General features: G+C 50.4%; 1 protein-coding gene across 2 annotated transcripts in view; it reads left to right on the top strand.

The window, feature by feature from the left end:
* Positions 1-678: 678 nt before the first annotated feature.
* Positions 679-19,611, top strand: part of ERG (ETS transcription factor ERG) — a 112,924-nt gene continuing 93,991 nt past the window's right edge. For both annotated transcript variants that reach the window (XM_055126910.1, XM_004615316.2), the window contains exon 1: positions 679-804. In XM_055126910.1, coding sequence (XP_054982885.1) covers positions 787-804 — 18 coding nt within the window. In that variant the 5' untranslated portion in view covers positions 679-786. The remainder of the gene's footprint in view (positions 805-19,611) is intronic.

Below are 19,611 nucleotides of genomic sequence, written 5' to 3'. Positions count from 1 at the left end.
ACTGCTCTGACAGCACCTTTGTCTCCGTTTTCGTTGCTCTGATGTTAAGTCAAATCTTGGGAATGCCCGGAGCCCACTGAAGTTTGTTTCTGGTTGATTGTGGCAAGCTAGTTCTGGGGTCCTGGGGACCCCGGTGAACATGGGGTGGGTGGGAGCACATGTGAACGTTTGCAAAGAGCACGTGAAATTTTTGGTGAATCAACCCAATGGGAGTGATGAGTGAGGAGCGGTCAGCAGAGGTGGGCCAGTCCCCATCGAAGGTGGTCGCCCGTGTGAGGCTGTTGACGAGGAGGAGGCGCACGGCCCTTTGCCCCTCAGCCCCGTGCCCCAGTTGGGGGCCGATGCAGGGTGACGGGGGCCTCCTTTCCCCTGGCCCCCAGGTGCCCGCAGCTGTGTGCAGCCTTGCAAGCCCGGCGGCCCCACCTGCGTCCTGCCGGCATCTCGTGCCACACGGCCACACACCAGGTCACACCTGCCATGGCAGTCCCAGTCCCCAGGCAATTGATGCTTTTTTTTTTTAATTAAAAAAAAGTCTCCTGGCTGCATATCATCAAGAAAAACAACATTGTTTTCAGGGTCTCTTATCTCTCCACTCCCAAATATCCTGTTTCTTCGGGCTGGGCAGCCGGGACCAATAGAAGCCTCTTCCTGCCATTGGCTGACTTCATTTCCCAGACTTAGCACAATCTCATCCGCTCTAAACAACCTCATCAAAACTCCTTTCTGGTCAGCGAGAAGCAATAATTATTATTAACATTTATTAGCGATCAATAAACGTGTTGCGTTATGGCCAGCACTATTAAGGTAAGGAAAAGGGGTTCCTTCTCGTTCGACCAAATCTTGGGCTCCTCCGTCTTTTCTTTGGTTTCCTTTATCAAGCAGATAAGTTCGTGTTGGGTAACACCCCCACAGCCACAATAGAGGACAACAAGATTTCCTTTGCACTGCCTAGTAAATTTCCTTTTTCCTACTCCAACCATCCGCAAGGCTTAAAAACTTCAAACTCAGAAAAAAATTGGGGTTTCTAAATTCACGGTGGATGGCCGCGGATGACTCTGGCCCGGGCTTTTTGGAACGCTTCTGAATTTTCTTTTTCTTTGTCCCCTCGAGGGATGTGTCTCTGCTGGAAGGCCACGGACCGACGGACAGGAGAGAGAGGCTGGCGGGGCAGGGCAGAGGACCAGAGGGGCTTTGGAAATGCAGCTGTTGGGAGGCTCTCGAATAAGTCTCGCGCCTCTGGGATGCCCGCTGGCCCCCTGTGGACACGAAGAGCAGTTCCCCCGCCGGGCGCTATTTTTTTGGGGTGCTCCGCGGTTGACTCTGTGTTTTGGAACGCTCTTGGCCAGAGCTGGGTATTCTCAGTGGCCACTTGGCCGGTTTGGTTGTGTACTGTCCTTTAATAAAATGCCTAGTCTTCCGTGCGCTGTGAGTACACATTTGTTGGGTGATGTAGGGTGTGGGGAAAGGGGCTTTGGGGGGCCGCGGCCTCTCTTCGTTCTCTCTGCGGGGTGTGTGTGTGTGTGTGTGTGTGTGTGCATGTGAGGTCTGAAGCCGGCTTCCTGCGAGGGTTCCGAGCAGGTAGTGTGAGAGGTGGACGTGGTGGTCCCAGCAGCGCTGGGGGACGCTGTCCCGGGAAGGAAGGCTGCTCATGCCGCCTGAGTGTAGGCCACAGCTCGGGGCCGGGAGCCGGGCGGTGGCGGCGGGAGTTGGTGAAAATATTACTGAGGCCACTGGTCCTGGGTGACATGGGGAGAAACGAGAAAAATCAGCAGGAGGAGGCAAGGCTGATGAGACGGGGACAGTGTGTTCGGAGAGTGGCTTTTTGTCTCGCTACGGGAAATTGCAGGTGAGGGCCTGGCTCCATTTTTGTTAGTTTCCGTTGATCTGAAAACTCCCAAAGGCGGGCAAGGGGTCCAGAACTGAGCCAGCTTTTCCCAGAAGTTCCCCTTAGTTGGAGATTACCTGCAATTTTCGATGTCTGTATTTGAGTATTTGATCGACAGGGTACTTTAGAAATTGTGCTCAGTTTTTCATTCCTTGCGGGTGTTTTGATTCTCTGGACATGTCCAATACTGTATCTTTTTAAAAATCATGTACAAAAGCTTTCACTGGTAGAAAACTTTTTTTCTTTGTTTGTCTCCAAGGGTAGAGTGTGCTAAAATGTAATTATCATATAAAATAGTTTTGACAACCTACGGATTAAGTTTGATGTGCTTTTATGTCAGTCATCGAACAGAACTTCTTTGATTTTTATACCCCAAATGCAGCCTTTTCTCTCCTCAGGCTCATCCTTAATGGAGTCTCTATTCCATAGCAATTAAATCAAACATTCTTTGTAAGTCTTAAAGAGTTTAAGTGCAGTCATATCTGAGTGTGAGTGCTTGGTTCCATAAATCAGTGTGTTGGAGGGAAAGGAAAGAACAGACCACCCTTTAGAATGTGGCCTTTTAGAATTGGCGGCCCCTACAAATGTGGTCTACTGTTTCCTTGAGAGTAGGCGTTTATGAAGATAGTTTTTGAAAGTGGAATTTTTGAGACTTAGGGGATACACTTGGGAGAGAACTTCCGTGTGTGTGAGATACCAGCCTGTTTCCACATCCTCTGCACTGCCTTAGACAAGGTTGTATATATCGTAAGTGAACTTTGAAAATGGCTTCAAGTGATCCCCCGAACCCGCCCCCCCCCCCAGTCCTCCGTTAAAATTAAATAGCTCCTCTTTATAGGTAACTTCCTCCAAGACTTGTTTCTGTTCGGCTTCCTGGGTAAAGTAATGAGATGATTTTATAGACTTGTTTATAGAGTGGAAAAAGCAGGTCTTGAGTCTGTTGACTAGTTTTAATTATGTGAGCGCAAAGCCCAAATTAGCATAGGGAAAATTACGGCTGTCCGCTGGAACCGGGGAAACGCTCTCTCAGGCAGGCAATTTCCAGTCTCCAACACGTTGGTTTTTGTTGTTTCGGTAAATGAACCAATTAGTCCCTGAAGTATCTGATGAGCTGCATGTCCCAATCTGAGAGTTTGTTTTTTAATCAATATTTACAAGGTCTGTCTGCCGAGGCATAAAGAAAAGCTAGCTGCTTTCGTTGGCCTGGTGTGGAACGTCTCACCATTTTTTTTCCTTGGGTGTTTTTGGAATCGGGACCAAAATGTTTCCACTGGAAGAAGTTCCATGTTAGGAGCTTTGGGATATTCGCATGGACGTTAAGGTGGGAGCCCAGGAGACCCCTCTCCCCTGTATGATGCTCGCTGGCTTAGGCATGTGTTGGCACTTCCACCCGAGTCTGCACTCACGGCCCTCGTGAGGGTTGCTTGGGCCCTGCCCGAGTAGCAGGGAGACTGCCGTCGGCCACGGCGCTTGATTGTTCTTTAAGCTGTTCTTAAAGCAGCTCCTGATCCCTCTTACTGCCCCGGCTCCCGGGAAGGCTGATGGGGCTAATAATCCCTCCTCTGAGGAATGCTTTTAAAGGCCTTCAGCGCCGTCCCGTCCATGGAACTCTGAGGAGGCGACGTCTCTTAAAAAGCGGGTCCAGCCTCCAGCCCTTGGGTGGTCCCCGGTGTCCACCTTCCAGCCCCCCAGTGCTGGAGCTTAAAAAGCCTTTAAAAATGGGGTCCTGAGGGGGGTCCCTTTAGACAGAGACCTGACAGGGGAGCAGCGAGGGTGAAAGCAGTCTGAGGGGCAGGCAAGGTGTGGGGAGTTAGGGAGCAGAGGAGACGGCTGGCAGTCAAGGGTTCAGTGCGTTGTTTAGAGAACTCACTTTCTTTGACTTTGCTCGAGGTGGGAGGGGGGGGGGCAGGGGGCTGGCGCCGGAAGGGCAGAATGCACATTTCCAGGCCTGCAGGCAGCTTGCTTTCTGCCTCATCCCCAGGAGCCGAATGGTTGCTGGTTTCTGGTACCCGCCCGTTACTGGTTAACAGGAGGTGGGGGCAGTGAGGGGGAATGATTCGGGAAATGAAGACTGTTAGGACGCAAGAGAATTCGGGGCTCCCGGGTGGGGGGGGTGGGCTGTCCTCGAGTCAAACGAGCTTGGGTAGGCCTGGTTATCAGCGCCCCCACCCCCTCCCCCGCCCCCAGCCTCAGCCGGGAAGTGAGGCTCCTTTCGTGGCTATTTGGTGAGGCTACACGGGGGAGGGGGATGGATGCAGAGCGTTCTTGTCCCGAGGACCAGCGTTGGCTCACTTGCTACGTGAGCTTCAGGGAGCTGAGGCTGGAGCCAGCGTGGGGACATGTCTGCCTACCGTGTCTCTGGGCTGTGTGTACCCTCTGGCTCCCTCCCCCACGCCCCCAGTGACAGCAGGAAGGAAAGATGAGGCCTGTGTTGGGGCGGGGGGCATTTCCCCCAGAAAACATGTAGAGAGGACCGCTGAGCTCTCGAGAAATGTTTGCAAGCAAATTCAGAGCCACTTTGGAATGAATCATCTCTATAGTCTTTAAAGTGAATCTGCTTTTTTCTTTTTTTAAACAGATTTTTTTTTTTTAATTTGAGAAAATACCCTCCTCTCCCAAACACACATATGCACAGTTTCAAAAGCTTTCGGAGAAAAGATAGATAAAAATGAAATAGCAGAAGTACTGTGGCGGCCTTCAGGAGGGTGGTCGGTCTGTGTCCGTGAGGGGCTCCTCCTTGCGAGCTCTCGGGGGAGCAGAGCCAGGGGCACCCCTGCAGCCTGGAAGAGAAACTGCTTCAGCTGGCGTCTCCCATCCCGAGGCCCCGGGAGCACCCGGAGGGGTTCTCTTGCGGGTGGTCCCTGCAGTGTGGCAGCGCCAGTAGCTCGGCTCAGCAGGTGGGATGAGGGCCCACCTCCGGCCCCTGGCCCGGCCCGGCCCAGCCCTGACTTTCACTCCTATGGCAGGGAGTCCACTGGTCGGAACCGGGCCGATGCAGACCAGCCTGACCCGTGGGAGGCGAGGTGCCCGGGGTGTGCGTGCATGCTGGACATGGTGGGCACCGGCTGGCCATCCAAGTCTGTCTCACCTTCCCTGGTCAAGGGCACTGTCCTGGGGCCTTGCCCTGACCACTCTCTCGTCCCCTTTCTCTCCTCCCTGCTTGGCGCCCAGTGCGAACGTGCAGATGCCACGACTCCTGACGCTTCCGCAGGACAAAGACTCGCAGAGGCCCTTCTGCGCTGCCCAGCCTGCACCTCCCACAAGCCGGGCAGGTCACGCCTGGGCCTAGGGGGCAGTGACATAGGGAGGAGACGGGGGCTGCTAGGGGACTTTGGAGGAGGGTGTTGCAGGCTGGGTACCCAACGCCTGGGCAGGCAGAGAGTCTGGGGGGCTGTGTGAGAGGCTGGTGAGAGAAGCAGGGGTTTGGCTGGCTCAAGGGCACAGGACAACCCCGCCGAGGTCCAAGGAATACTCAGGGCCGTTTGGAGGGCGAGGTTGTGGGCTTTGGCACAGAGCTGCACCGGAAGCACCCCGGGGTGCATTTTACCTCTGAGAGGGGCAGGAAGAGGGTTATCCATACTGTCGTATTTGCGCCTTGAATTTGAGCATTGTACCCACCTCTTACAAAGCTGAAAACATGGCCATCCTGTAACAGGATAAAGAAGTAAAACAAAATGAACAAAAGGAAGATCGTTGCAAATAGGATTGCTCCGTATCCAACCAGCCAGAGAAAATGACTCGCATTTGGCACGTGTCTTTCTTAATTCGAGTCTGTCTCTTCTTTCTACCTATATGCCCTGATTTTCTGGTTGTTCAGCATAGCTTTTCGGAGGTTTGCCTCATGCCACTAAATTTTTGGCATAAGCAGAACTTTTGTGCTTACTTGTATTTTGATTGTTGTTTTGGAGCCACACCCAGGGATGCTCAGGGGTTCCTCCCAGCTCTGCACTCAGGAATCACTCTGGGCGGTGCTCCCGGGGCCAAATAGGATGCCAGGGATCGAACCTGGGTCAGCCACGTGCAAAGCTAACACTATACTCACTGGACTATCTCTCCATTCCCTTAATTGTGTTTTGTCTCAAGTAGTAGCATTTCTGTAACTAATGTCCTGTTGGAGGAAATAGAGCTTTCAAATTTTTAATTACACTGTAATGCACCATCTGAATCTTAAAAAATGTTATTTGCATTGGCGCATAGAAAACGAGTTACTGGGTTAGTCATGCACATATTTTCCCAAAGTTTCTGCTAACTTTAAGCACTTATTTTTTAAAAAAGTGCTAGATTTCAGAATTATTTGTTTTTACCAACCCACATATTATAAACGAAATCCGTTCTACTACATCAACAAGTTCAAATTTGTTTATCTATTTATATATGTTAGTTTGTTTTTATTTTGGAGCCACATGCAGCAGTGCTCTGGGCTTACTGCTGACTCTGCTCAGGGGTCACTCTGGTGGCATTTGGGGACCATATGTGGTGTTGGGAATGGAACCCAGGTTGGTGGCATACAAGACAAGAACCTTACTTGCTGTATCATTACTGTTGCCCCACAGGTCTGAATATTTTATTTTAAATCCTTGCCATTCTTTTTTTTTTTTTTTTGGCTTTTGTGGGTCACACCCAGCAATGCTCAGGGGCTACTCCTGGCTCTGCACTCAGGAATTACTCCTGGCGGTGCTCGGGGGACCATATGGGATGCTGGGAATCGAACCCAGGTCAGCCGTGTGCAAGGCAAATGCCCTACCTGCTGTGCAATCCCCCCTGGCCCCAAACTTTTGTCATTCTTATAGGTAAAAATAGGATAGTTTTTATTTGAATTTATTTAATTTTTTAATTCGTTCCTTTTTTTTTTTTTAATGAGAGGGCACTCTGACCTCTGGGTCCTTTTCTGTTCCTTCTCCCATTAGCTTATTTCCCACACAGTTCCCCTGCCGAACTCAGCCGAGGCAAGCGTTCTAAAGTCGCGGGTCCTCACTCCCTCTGTGCTCTTGGCTCCGGTTTTCTCTCTCGTCAGTCCGCCCGTTCCAGATCCGCTCCTGTTTGGGGTGTGAATATTCTCGGCATTCTCGAGGTGTATCACAGAACCTGCTTTGGTCCTGGCCGCGTCTCTGTCCTCTTCTGGATGGCCACGGGCCGTGTGAGGCTTCCACAAATACTTGTTGAAAAACAATGCGTCTTAAGTAAAATTCTTTGAAGTCAAAGAAAGCTATCAGAAATGATGATCGTTACAGAGACTTCAAATACAAGTTCTGTTTCTCTGGCGCTCTTTCTCCTCATGAATCAATTCGTCCAGCACAAGGAAATGAATATTTCAAGGAGTATAGAAAAAGGGTTTTTATTTTTTTTCAAAGTTGTATCCATAATCTACCTGGGCTCCATCTTCACTGCTGCATCTCTGGGGTGAGGCCCCCACAGTCTCGCCTGCAACGCTCACAGCACCCCACACTCCGGCCATACCTGTGCGGGAATGGCGCAGGGTTCGACAGAAAAGTGCTTAGCCACACGGGTCTGTTTATTTCTCCCCCACGAAACAGCGCAGGAGTTTTTCTGACCTCAGTACTGAGTCACTGCTCCAGGACCACGGAGGGAGTGACAGGTGGAATAACTAGGCTAGAAAGACTACCCGGAGGGGCTTAAGTGATGTGACATTCCTGTGTGAATCCCTCAGTCGCTTGTGACTAAAGGCACGCTAGGTGGCTAATGACAGCTCCGTGCCAGGGAAACCAAGAGCTTCAAGCTAGCCTCGACTCTGCAGTTACGTGCTGGCAAGGATTCTTTCCATATTTAGCCATCTCCAAGGAGCGGTGGCTCTGACCTTGGTCCGTGGCTGATTTAAATTTCCTCATTCCAATTATCGACTTCCTTGCTCTCCGCTTCAGCAATGAAAGCGTCACTCGGAACTTTTCCACTGGGTCTCCCCGAGTCTGCAGTGAGGGTGTGTTTGCGCTGGAACCCTGAGGAGGGGTGTTGGCTGTGATGCCCACATAAAAGTGCTGAGCCCTGTGGAAAAGAACCGTGAAGGCCGAGCACCGTTCTTTGTACAGTCTCACGCCTTGGTACGATCCTAACGTGAATGGCAGATGCTTTCCTCTAGGACGGCTGGAGGCAAAACCTAAACAGGGCCAGAGAGAGAAGTCAGGGATGAAGGCCTTTGCCTTGCAGGGTTGATCCCTGGCATCGCATAGGGTCTCCTGGGCATGCCAAGAGTGAACCCTGAGCACAGAGCCAGGAGTAAGCCCTGAGCACAGAGCCAGGAGCAAGCCCTGAGAACTGTCAGATGTTTTCTCTGCTCCTTCCCCCAAAGACCCAACCAAACTCTGGAGAATAGTCATGATGCGTGACACGCACCATGCAGAGAGCTGCTGTGTGTCCAGGCCGGTCACCTGCTGCCTCCCCTCCTTGTCTAGTGTCTCCCCAATTATGAAATCGCAGGTGAGCACATGGATTTCACTTTCCCTCCCATGAGTGTCATTACAGTCAGTCGGTTCCAAGGAGACCCTCTCTCTCCAGCCCGGCCCCTCCCCTCAGAGTCGAACATGAAGACCCCCTAGAATGCCCGCCTCTTACTGAATTGTCCTCCAGGTTAATCAGCCTCTGGGGAAGAGGAAAGAGCTCAGAGCCAGCCAGCCTGAGATTGGTGTGACCGTACAGTAGACAGGACCATTGCCTTGCACGAAACTGGCCTCAGTTCAATCCCCAGCACTCCACACGGCCCCCCAAGCACCTCCAGGAGTGATTCCTTAATGCAGATCCAGATATAATCCCTGAGCATTGTCAGGTGTGATGCCTCCTCTTCCCCCCCGCCAAAAGAAAACCTTGGCCAATCTTTTTGGGTTGAGACTCAACAAAAGCCCTATGTTCCAAGGTGTTGCTCCAAGGTTCTGGTTATACTAAGTGTGAGACTTTATTTATTTTTTTTCCATTCTCATTAATTTTTCTTTTTTTAAAATTTTTTTAAAATTTATTTTTATTTTTTGAGTCACCATGTGAAAAGTTACAAAGCTTTCAGGTTTAAGTCTCAGTCATACAATGATCAAACACCCATCCCTTCACCAGTGCACGTGTTCCACCACCAAGAACCCCAGTACACCTCCCATCTCACCCCACCCCCCGCCCGTGTGGCTGATGATTTTCACTTTAATCCCTCTTTACTTTGATTACATTTAATATTTCAACAGAAAACTCGCTATTATTTGGAATTTCCCCCCTAACAATCAGACGTGCCGAAAAGGCAGCGTTTGATAATATGTTTTCCATTGCTGAGAATGGAGAGCATAGGAGGTTGTGGCCATGCGGTTTTGGATTTCTGGTATTTAGTAATTAAGTCCAGAGAAATTTCTGCCAGAAGTTGCATCACTGCAAGCTCATACCTCTGTCTAGTGGGCTCTAAAAGATGGCAGTTGCCACTCTGCCACCACCGAAAAGAGAGGCCAAGAGAGAAAAACCTTTCCCCTCCCGGGGTGGCATGGGGCGGTAGCTTAGTTCACAGTCTAGAGGCATTTCTGCAAGAAGCCGCTGGGTGCCAAAAGTAGTTAGTGGGCCTCCGGGATCACGGTTGCTCAGGAATGGAGGAGCCATTCATGTGTGGCCGCTTGGGGTCTCGTCTAGGCGGAAAGCGGCACCGGTACCGCCCCCATCCCGAGATCTCCGGTGCGCCCCGTCACTGCAAGCTCGTACCTCTGTTTAGTGGGGTCTAAAAGATGGCAGCCGAAAGGAAAGGCCGAGAGAGAAAAGCCTTACCCGCCCGGGGCGGCCTAAGAGTGTGACTTTAACCTGCAGAGTTCTTGCTGGGTCTACATTGCCAGGACACAGTAGCCCAGGTGCTAAGCCGGGAATGCTGAGTGGAAAGAGCCTGGCTCGTGTGTGTTGGGGCCATTGGTTCTTTCCTGTGGGCTCAGAACCCCCGTAAACTGGCTTCTGTTGAGGAAGGCTTGTTCTCAGCATCCCCTTCCTGCTCCGGGGTATCAGCAGGCGAGGAGCTGGAGCCGTCTTCCTGCCCACCCCACCCGAACATCACCAACTCTCGCTCGCTGGGGTCTCTCCCTGTCGAGGCAGCATCCCACGGGGCTGGGGTTGCCTGCGCTGAAAATCTCTTGAGTGCACAGACTCAAGCGTAAAATGTAAAACGTTGGACCTTTTTACTAATTCTTTCTTTCTTGTTTGTTTATTTGGGGGCCACATCCAGCAATGCTGGGGCGGGGGGTAACTCCTGGCTCTGTACTCGGGAATTACGCCTTGTGGTGCTGGGGGAACATGTGTGCCCTCTACATGCTGTACTAATTATCCTCTACTACCACTATGCGTTACTATCGATTCATTTACCACGTATTGGCATCAAATGAATTTTCCTTCTGGGGGAAAAATCAGGAAATCCAAACATAGTCTTTAAATTTTTCTTTATTTTTTGTCCTTTTTTGACTGAGTTTATAAATCGAATCCCCAACCCCCCCCCACCCTAGACACTTTTTTTTTCTTTTTCGGGGGGGAGAGTGGGCTGATGTAAAATGCCACCTGGGGGTGGGCACTCTCAGGGGAGCATGCAGATGCCAGGGATCAATCCCGGATTAGTCAGGTGCAAAGCAAGCATCTTACCCCTGTACCGTCTCTCTGTCCTTCACCCAGTGGCCACTTTTCCTGTGGCTGACACGCGTCTTTCTTCTCTTGATGATGTGCTGAGAGGAATCTGTCTGAGGGAGCAGGGCGTGCTTGATTTTCCGCAGTTTGCCTACATTGGGGGGCGGCCCAAAGTGGAGCTTGGGCGTGGGACACCAGGACTGGTGGAAACGTCAGAGCCTGACCCCTCTGCTTTAATTAATTAATTTCTAAAATGTTTGGGGCTGTGCCCCGTGGTCAGGCTTACTCCTGGCTCTGCCCAGGGGGGTTGAACCTGGAGCACCTTACTCCTTGCACAACCTCCCTGCCGGCCGCTGCTTCTAGCCCTCACCCGCTTCCTTCTTCTCTGCAGAGCTCCAAGCCCCGGCAGCCTTTCCATAGAGAGCTGCAGTTCTCCCTTTTAGAGATCTCACAGGCTTGGGCTAGAGGGTTAGTGCCCTGGCCTTGCACGTGGTCAACCCGGGTCAGCTCCTCATAGGCCCCCTGAACACATTGGGAGTGACCCCTGAGCACAGAGACAGGAGTAAGCCCTGAGCACTGTTCGGTGTTTCCTGACAGGAAGCAGCCAAGAGTGATTCCTGAGCATAGGGTCAGGAGTCTCCCCAAGAGCACTGCTGGTGTGTGCCTCCCCCACCTCAAAAAAAAAAAAGCTCAGAAGTTCAGGGGCATTTGGGAGGCTGGTTTCTTGCACCTCACACCATATGCCTCCCAGGCACTTGACGAGTCTCTCAGCCCAGGAATCCTGGCAACCTCTCTGGCCTGGAATGAAAAAGAGGAGAAGGTGGTCAGAAGGCCTGGCCGTGCAGGGGAACGATCACCCAAAGCACCAGAGACTTTGGGATTCAGTGTGCTAACCTCTCCCCCTCGCACCGGAAGTGGATGTAAGTTTGCATCGGAAATAAAGACTCAGTCCCAGGTCACAGTCCAGTGACCTCAGGAGCCACTTGCCTTCCGCGTCCTCCACCCACCAGTGGGCGTGAACGTGGGTGCTCTAGCCCACCCGTTATGCCCGTGCTCAGCCTAGAAGAAGAGGAACAAAATGGGCTTTACCAGAGGGAGGGCAACCCAGGGAAGAAGTTTTGCCTCTTGGGCACCCCCAGGAGCCCTTTTGGCTCCCCCACCACCCCCCAAAGCTGTCACACTGTCTGTGTGCACAATCCAATTGCACGCAGTACACCTTACATGCCCATGGATTTTTTTTTTATATAAGCCTTGTGCTTTTGGAGCTGGAAAACATCTTTTTTTAGCCCCCCGTGTTCACCACGTCGGTAAACAGTGAAACGCTGCCACAGCAGTTCCCCGGAGGATAAAGGGTCTGTAGACGGATACTTCCTGCGCTCACTTCCTGCTCAGATAGCCAGCCGGGCCAGAGGCGCACCCATGCAGGAAGGGCCCAGGGAGATTTCCTCTGTGCAGGCCTGGTCCTCGTCCACAAACTCCTCTCCCGGGAGGGAAAGAATGCATGGAGTTCTCCATCCAGAGGCCGGGCAAAGGAGGAAGCTTCTCCCGCCGGGTTTTTGTGCCTGGGTCTCCTCCCTGGCCTTGCCTGCCGGCTGGGTTTCATGCAGGTGCGTCTCGCTGGACCAGACGTATTCCTGAGACCAGATTTCCAGATTTGTGTCCTGTTGCCCCCCCTCTCCCCCTGCCTCTCCTCTCCGCTCCACCAGCCCTGGTCTCCTTGGAGCCAGTGGAACTGAGGCAGGAGTCTGCTCTTTGTGTTTGGCGGAACAGAGCATCTTTGTGAGGTAACAGAGGCTCCCGCTGTGGCTCTGTAGCGGGAAGGGCTTTGCAGGCTGCATTTCCATGAATCAAACTGAGGAGCACCAGATCCCAAAATTCTCCTTTTGTGGGACTTGTTCTCGATGCCGGCTTTGCACGGGTTCTAAAATGTCCGTGAATGCATTGTCCAGGCTCTTTGAACCAAAGCAAATAAAATCACAACATACCAGCTCTGAACAATAGGGAATCATCAATTACCCATCTACAGGATATGTCCTTCCCAACTGGCCCCCTTTGTGGGGGGAAGAATATATCAAGTCAACAAACAGTAATGCTGGACAATAAAGCCAGCAAAATAAATAGCACCTGAAATCTTAACTCAAGTCCTGGCAAGACTCCCAAGACGATGTTTATATTCTCTAAACATGGAAACCTACAGCTCCACCCAGCTCTCCTACGGCCCCTGCAAACATCCGAAGCCCAAGCAGGGCTGTTTGGGAAGCGTTTCCGCTGAGGACCAGACAGTGCCTTGTTAGCTTTGTCTTGCGTGGAGAAGAGCCAAGAGCCCCCAGAGCTTGCTTCTGCAGCTGGGGGACTTGCCCGTGGGGGCCAGAAACTCAGCCTGGCCCGGAGAAGCGTGCAGATGCAGACAGCTCAGCCTCCTCTTATGAAGGGGTTTAGGATGCGATGTTCCAGGGGGGTTTGTCCATAGCTGTGTTTCTCCCTGCCCAAAGCCAGGCTGGACGGACCTGAAATTGCCCAGAGAGATAGTTTTCTTTCTTTCTTCCCACAGTATCATTGGCACTGATGAGTTTAGGGCGAAGAGCTGAGAGATGGTTATTGTGAAGTGATTGTTGGGATAAGTGGGGCCCCTTTGAGACTCACCTGCTCATCCATGCACACATACTCATATTTGGAGGAAGTCTGCAAAAATCTCAGGATTTTCCCCTCTATATGTATTTAAAAACTTTTTTATTTCATTGACTCATCATTGCTTTACAATATGATGGAATTCAGAAATTAGCTTCACCCCTGTCTATGTCTGTCACCAATTTCTTTACCAAATTTTAAGTGCCATTTTCCCTCCCTCCCCAAGCCCTTTGTTCATTCTTACCTACATCAGTTTCCCCATCGCTCACCTCCCTCATTTTCGTTTTCTCAGTCTAGGAGTGCAAGGTTGTGCCAGATTGTTTGCTTTAGTAATCCATATTCCACATGAGTGAAACCATCCAGTAATTGTCTTTCCCTTCCTGACCTATGTCACCAAGCATCATCACCTCAAGGTCCATTCATTTTATTCCAAAGGGCACAATCACATCTTTTTAACAGCAGAGTAGTATTCCACAGAGTAGTATTCCACAGTAGTATTCCATAGATGAACCATTGCTTCTTCAGCCAATCACCCGTGGATGGACATTTTAATGGATCCCATGTCTTGGTGGTTCAGAACAACTGTGAACATAGGGGTTTAGGATTTGACTTTATAATTAATATATCATATTATTATTTTTGGTTTTTGTTGACTTTTTAAAAAATTTAGGTCCCACCCAACAGTGCTCAGGAATTACTCCTGGATATGTGCTCAGGGTCACTCCTGCAGTTCTCAGGGTACCATCTGCCTCAACTACTGTACTATCTCTCTGGCCCTGTTTCTTTGTATGGAGCGGGAGAAGGTTGGGCTGTGGGGAGGGTCACAGGTTATGAAGTCGTGGCCCAGCCTGCTCAGCTCATTTTTCTATGCCTTACATTCTTCATCTGTAGAACAAAAATGATCGTGATAATGATGTGAACTTCCAGGTGGTGGTATAAGGATTAAGTCACTTAATGGGGTGGATGAACTTTGATGAAAACAGTGTCATGAACTCTCATGAACTCTCGTGGGTCACTGGTCCCAGTCTGTTGCCTGTTGTTTCATTTATTCTCATATCTTGTTGCTGTTTTTCATCCAAGTAATACATCTTTGTTGTGGTTACTGTAGTGTGGGACATGTCTGATAGTGCTGAAAGAGAGAGAGAGAGAGAGAGAGAGAGAGAGAGAGAGAGAGAAAGAGAGAGAGACAGACAGACAGACAGACAGATACAGAGACAGAGAGACAGACACACAGAGACACAGAGAGAGACAGAGAGAGGGAGAAACAGAGACAGAGAGACAGAGGGAGACAGAGAGAGGGAGAGACAGAGACAGAGAAAGAGAGAGACAGGGAGAGGGAGACAGAGAAAGGGAGAGAAAAAGAGAAAGAGAGAGAGGGGGAGGGAAGGAGAGAAAATGTGCCTTCCATAGAGACAGGCTGGTGTGGAAAGGTGATGGGAGGGAACCAGGGACGATGCTGGTGGGAAATAGACACTGGATGGGTGTTGGAACATTGTATGACTGAAATCCAATCACAAGCAACTTTGTAACTGTGAATCTCACAATGATTCAATAAAAAAATTCTTTTAACCCCCAGGGCCCTACACATGCAAGGCTGTATTCTACCCCTGAGTCACAACCTAGTCATGGGTATTTTTTCTTCCTCAAGATTTATATTTTATTCCTTTTTCTTTCTTTTAAAAGTATGGTTTCTAGGTCATATCAGCAGTGCTCCTGGCTCTGCGCTCAGGAATCATTGCTGGCGGTGCACAGGGGACCATATGGGATGCCAGGGATTGGACCTGGGTCAGCCACGTGCAAGGCTACTGTATCCCTACTGTACGGTCGCTCTGGCATGAAGGCTTATCTTTTCCAAGGACATGGCTATTCTAAAGAGATGCACGCATTCCCCTGAATGCAATTTTGATTTTGTCCTCTGCCATTCCTTTGAGGTGGATGGAGAAAATGTAACAGAGTCCCTTTTGTGAGTCCACCTTTTGTGGCTCATAGAATATGTTTTTTTAAAAGAATTATTATTCTTCCCCCAAATGTTAGGGCCTGGGGCTGGAGCGATAGCACAGTGGATAGGGCATTTGTCTTGCATGCAGCCAACCCGGGTTCGATTCCCAGCATCCCATATGGTCCCTAAGAATTGCCAGAAGTAATTCCTGAGTGCAGAGTAACTCCTGTGCATCGCTGGGTGTGACCCAAAAGGTCCTCCCCCCTGCAAAAAAAACCCCAAAATATTAGGGGCAGGTGAGATAAGACAATGGACAGGGTGCTTGACTTGCACCTGGCTGACCTGGGTTTGATCCCTGGCACTGAATAGGTTCCCTGAGTCCAGAGCCAGAAGTAAGCCCTGAGCACTGTCGAAAAAAAATATTTAGTTTATGTCATACAACATCTTCGCCAGATTTGCAGCTGCAGAATTCAGCTATGTTTTCAGGAGCAGGAGAAGCCCATCATTTTGAGGATCCAAAGGAAAATCGACTTCGAGGACCGGGGCGGTACATTGCTTCCTCCCGAGTCTTTCCTCAGGGCCGTGCCAGTGAGTGCACGGAGGCCTTTCCACAGAGGGCAGCCAAGCTGGTCTCCGGAGTGTTCTTGGAGTTGGAGTCCAGTGCTGCTTTTGAACCAATGACCATAGCTGGCCCGTCCCTAGAGGGGAAGTGTGGGCCCCCACTGTACCTTGTGGCGTGGCCAACACGTGCCCATGATTAAGAATCCGTGGAACGCCATGAGCACCAGAAACTTCCGACACGACATGGTTACACAGCTGTTGAATTCTTAGCGGGTGAGGCTGTGGGTGTCCCCTTTATTCACCCAGTCAGTGCATGATCTCTATCTGCATTACATGTGCCTGAAAGTATTTGTGAGGGAGGTGCCACCAGGCCCCTGTCAGAGAACAAGCTCCTTCCATTCCACCAACAATGACTTGTTGCACACAAATACAGTTTGTTGCTTCTAGAGATGAGGAGAGAAATGGCGTTTCTGGATCAGGAGTCAGAATTGCTGGGGGGGGGCTGGGCACCCGTCTCCCCAATGGCCCACATCACATGAAGATAGCTGGTGCCCCCCGTAGACTGGTGTATTCTAAGGAATCTGCTTGTGGTGGGCACGGTGGGAGCATGGTTGTGACCTGGAATCTAGTGGGGTCAGGACAGGTCGAGCTTGTGTTGGAATTACTGCCTCCTCTGCTGGGACCTCACTGGCGTCGCTTTCCCCTTGAGGATCAACAGCAGAGGGGCACTGCCCCGCCCCTCGAGCCTGTGTTTGGCTGCCTGACACTTCCTACGGTGAAGCAGAATCACAGGGATGAATGAGTGGCAGAATTTAAGCCGCAGTGTCAAGCCCAGGATTTGCTTTGCGCAAAAGAGTCCCAAGTGAAAGCAAAGTGCTTCATGAACTGTGATGGGCAAGCTGTTTTCCTCCCCTTGGGCCCTGGAGTCAGTCATGCCTTTGAAATTAGAATAAAGCTGAAATTCAGTTTCTTAAGCACACCTGGGTGCATCCAAGGCCTTCTCTCATCACGCTGGCGCTTACGTGCCAATGCTGAGGCCTGCAGCCTTCGGGTGCCACGGTCCCTTCCCAAGGCTGTCATCTGGGAGAACATTTTCATAAATAGCCTAACTTTTTGTATTTGATTGCCTCTTATTCAGCTTTATAAGAAAGATGAGCTTTGGAGAGGCTGGAGCGATAGCCCAGCAGGTAGGGCGTTTGCCTTGCATGTGGCCCACCCAGGTTCAATTCCCAGCATCCCATATGGTCCCCTGAGCACCACCAGGAGTGATTCCTGAGTGCACGAGCCAGGAGTAGCACCTGTGCATAACCGGGTGTGACCCAAAAAGCAAAAAAAAAAAAAAAAGATGAGCTTTGGGGACCAGAGCAATAGCATGGCAGGGAGGGTGTTTGCTTGCATATGGCCCACCCAGGTTCAACCCTCAGCATCCCATATGGTCCCCTGAGCCTGCCAGGAGTGATCCTTTATTGTAGAGCCAGGAATCAGACTGGTGTGACCTTAAAACAAAAGAAAACAAAACAACAAAAGGAAGGTGAGCTTTGTGGGGCTGGAGCGATCGCACAGGATTAAGGCCCTTGCCTGGCACGTGGCTGACCACGGTTCAACCCCCGGCACCACACATGGTCTCTTGAGTTCTGTCAGGAGCGATCCCTGCATGGAGAGCCAGAAATAGTCCCCGAGCATCAGTCAATGCTGTCTCTCCCCACCCCACCCCAAACAAAACATAATAAATTTTTTTTCAGAAAGATTAAGTTGGGGGCATCTGGAATGATTCCCGGGGGTTCCTCTGGGTGACTCTCCACCAACTGGGCAGAGATTTCTTGCAGGAGCCCAAGGATGAGGTCCTTCTTGGGGCCCTTGGTGCTGGGACCACCTGGCCTAGTCCCCTGCTGTTAAGGCTTTTCAGGGCCACAATCAGTGGTGCTTAGGGGCCACTGGGGCTATACCTGGTGATGCTTCAGACACCCAGTGGTGCCAGGGATCCAACCTGGGTCAACCACATGCAAGGCCCACCCTTGTATTTCCTCCCTGATTCCCATCTCCAATAAAGATGACATTTAATAGAAATTCACAACTATTTCATCTGTGGGCTGGAGGGATAGTGCAGTGGGTAGCGCACCTCTCTTGATGCAGCCCACCCAGGTTCATCCCCAAGCACTACATACAGAGGTCCCCCCCCTACCGCCAGCACAGTGAGGAGTGACCCCTAAGCCTCTCTGATATGGCCTCCAATAGCTAACAACCACAACTAGTTTATCTAAATCAGATCATGAAATTGGATGCGTTGTGGAACCTTTATGTTTAGTGAACATATAAGTTAACTTAGTAGAACCTATTGGTCAAAGTATAATATCTAAGTCAAGAGATCTTTGATCTTTCACAGGATCTTAAGTACTCTGTTATGTTGGTCAAATTCTTCTTCCACACGGTTTTGCTTTTGCAGTCTGATATTGGAAGGATTTAGCCCAGTTGCTCCCCACGAGTGCCTAGCACTGTGCCTGGCATAAAATGCCATCCCAGAAAATTTTGCTGAGTGCACAAACATGCAAATAAATGGTCCACGGTGTATCAAAAGCTTCTTCCCCCTCCCCGGGTGACCTATGCCTGTGGCAGTGTGTGGATTAGAAAAAAAAATGAGACTTGGTTCCCCCCTCTCATAGCCAAATTTATCAGCTAGGGGACCCATTGTTTCTCAAAGCCCAATTTTACTTTGCACCAGAACCCTCTCTGTGGGTTTCAGAATAATTGCACTGAATGCCCAAGAGGGCCAGGGTTTTATTATGGACCAAGGACACATGGAACAAGCAGAATTTGATGATTTTGGCGACAGAAAGTGGCTGATAGACAACACAAAATTAGATCCTAATTTCCATTTTTATCACTAACGTTATTTTCAAGCAAATGTGATGTTGAGAGATTTAAATATTCTTGTCCAAAGACCTCCATGTAGGACTTCCATTTCAAACTCTGCCCCTGGGCTTGGTGCTCACTGCCCCCAGCCCCCTGCCTGGAGATCCAAGCACCATATTTTCCCAAACAGAAAGATCAGGGAATAGTCAGACAAAGGAATTTACACTAAGGGCCTTGCAGAACTGCTATTATTTTGAAAAAGTCGGGTTATCTGGTCTCCGTAACCAGGAAACTACCCCACTTCTGGTGTAATCTGGAGCATTTTTGGAAGCTGAACAAACTTTGTGAGACAAATAGTGGGTCATATCATGCCCTAAACTGGAAAAAATTTTGTCAAGAATAGCATCCACAGGTAGTGTATTGGTTTCCTGGGGCTGACGTCACAGACGGCCACAACTGGGTGTCCGGGAGCCCCAGAGAAGTGCTCTGGCTGGTGAGGCAATAAGAATCCAGAATGAAGGTAGAGGCTGGGATACTCTTTTTTTGGGGGATCTGTCCCACAGCTGCGGGGGCTGCCTGCACACCAAGGGTCCTGGCTTCTCACTCTGCCTTCAATCACCTTCTGCCTTCCGTCTGTCTTCCGGAGGCTTAGAGGCAACTTTCATTGGATTTAGGGCTTTCCCACCCTCAGAGGTTCTCAGCTCAATCCTGTCTTCATTTCTTCTGCCAAGATCCTATTTCCACACAAGGTCAGAGTCTGAGGTTCTGGGTAGACGTTAAGGGCAGGGAGGGGGGTCCCCTCGTTACAGGTCAAAAAGAGAGGATTTAAGGTGGCATTTAAGGTGACCCCCTCTCTCTCTGGTGCCCACCTGTTGGAAAAGGGGAACAGTTCCTTGCTAACAAGTGACTCCCCAAGTGTCAATTTTGGGGTGCTGTGTGCACATCTGCCAGTCATCCATATGTGTATGGTCTTGAGGACCCTGTGGTGCCATTAATTTCACTGAAGACGCAACCCTCCAAAACCCACCACTTGTCACAAGCACGTTTATTGTTACATCATTAAATCCTGTCCAAGGGTAGCCAGGAAATCACTGCAGGGCCAAGGGCTTTCTCTCCAACTCTCAGTTCTACAAGATACTGAGTTTGGTGCTGTGGTTTCCCTTATCTCGTTATT

Source organism: Sorex araneus, chromosome 2 (assembly GCF_027595985.1).
Source record: "Sorex araneus isolate mSorAra2 chromosome 2, mSorAra2.pri, whole genome shotgun sequence".
In the NCBI taxonomy this organism is placed as follows: Eukaryota; Metazoa; Chordata; class Mammalia; order Eulipotyphla; family Soricidae; genus Sorex; species Sorex araneus.
This window is presented reverse-complemented; position numbering and strand designations above follow the sequence as displayed.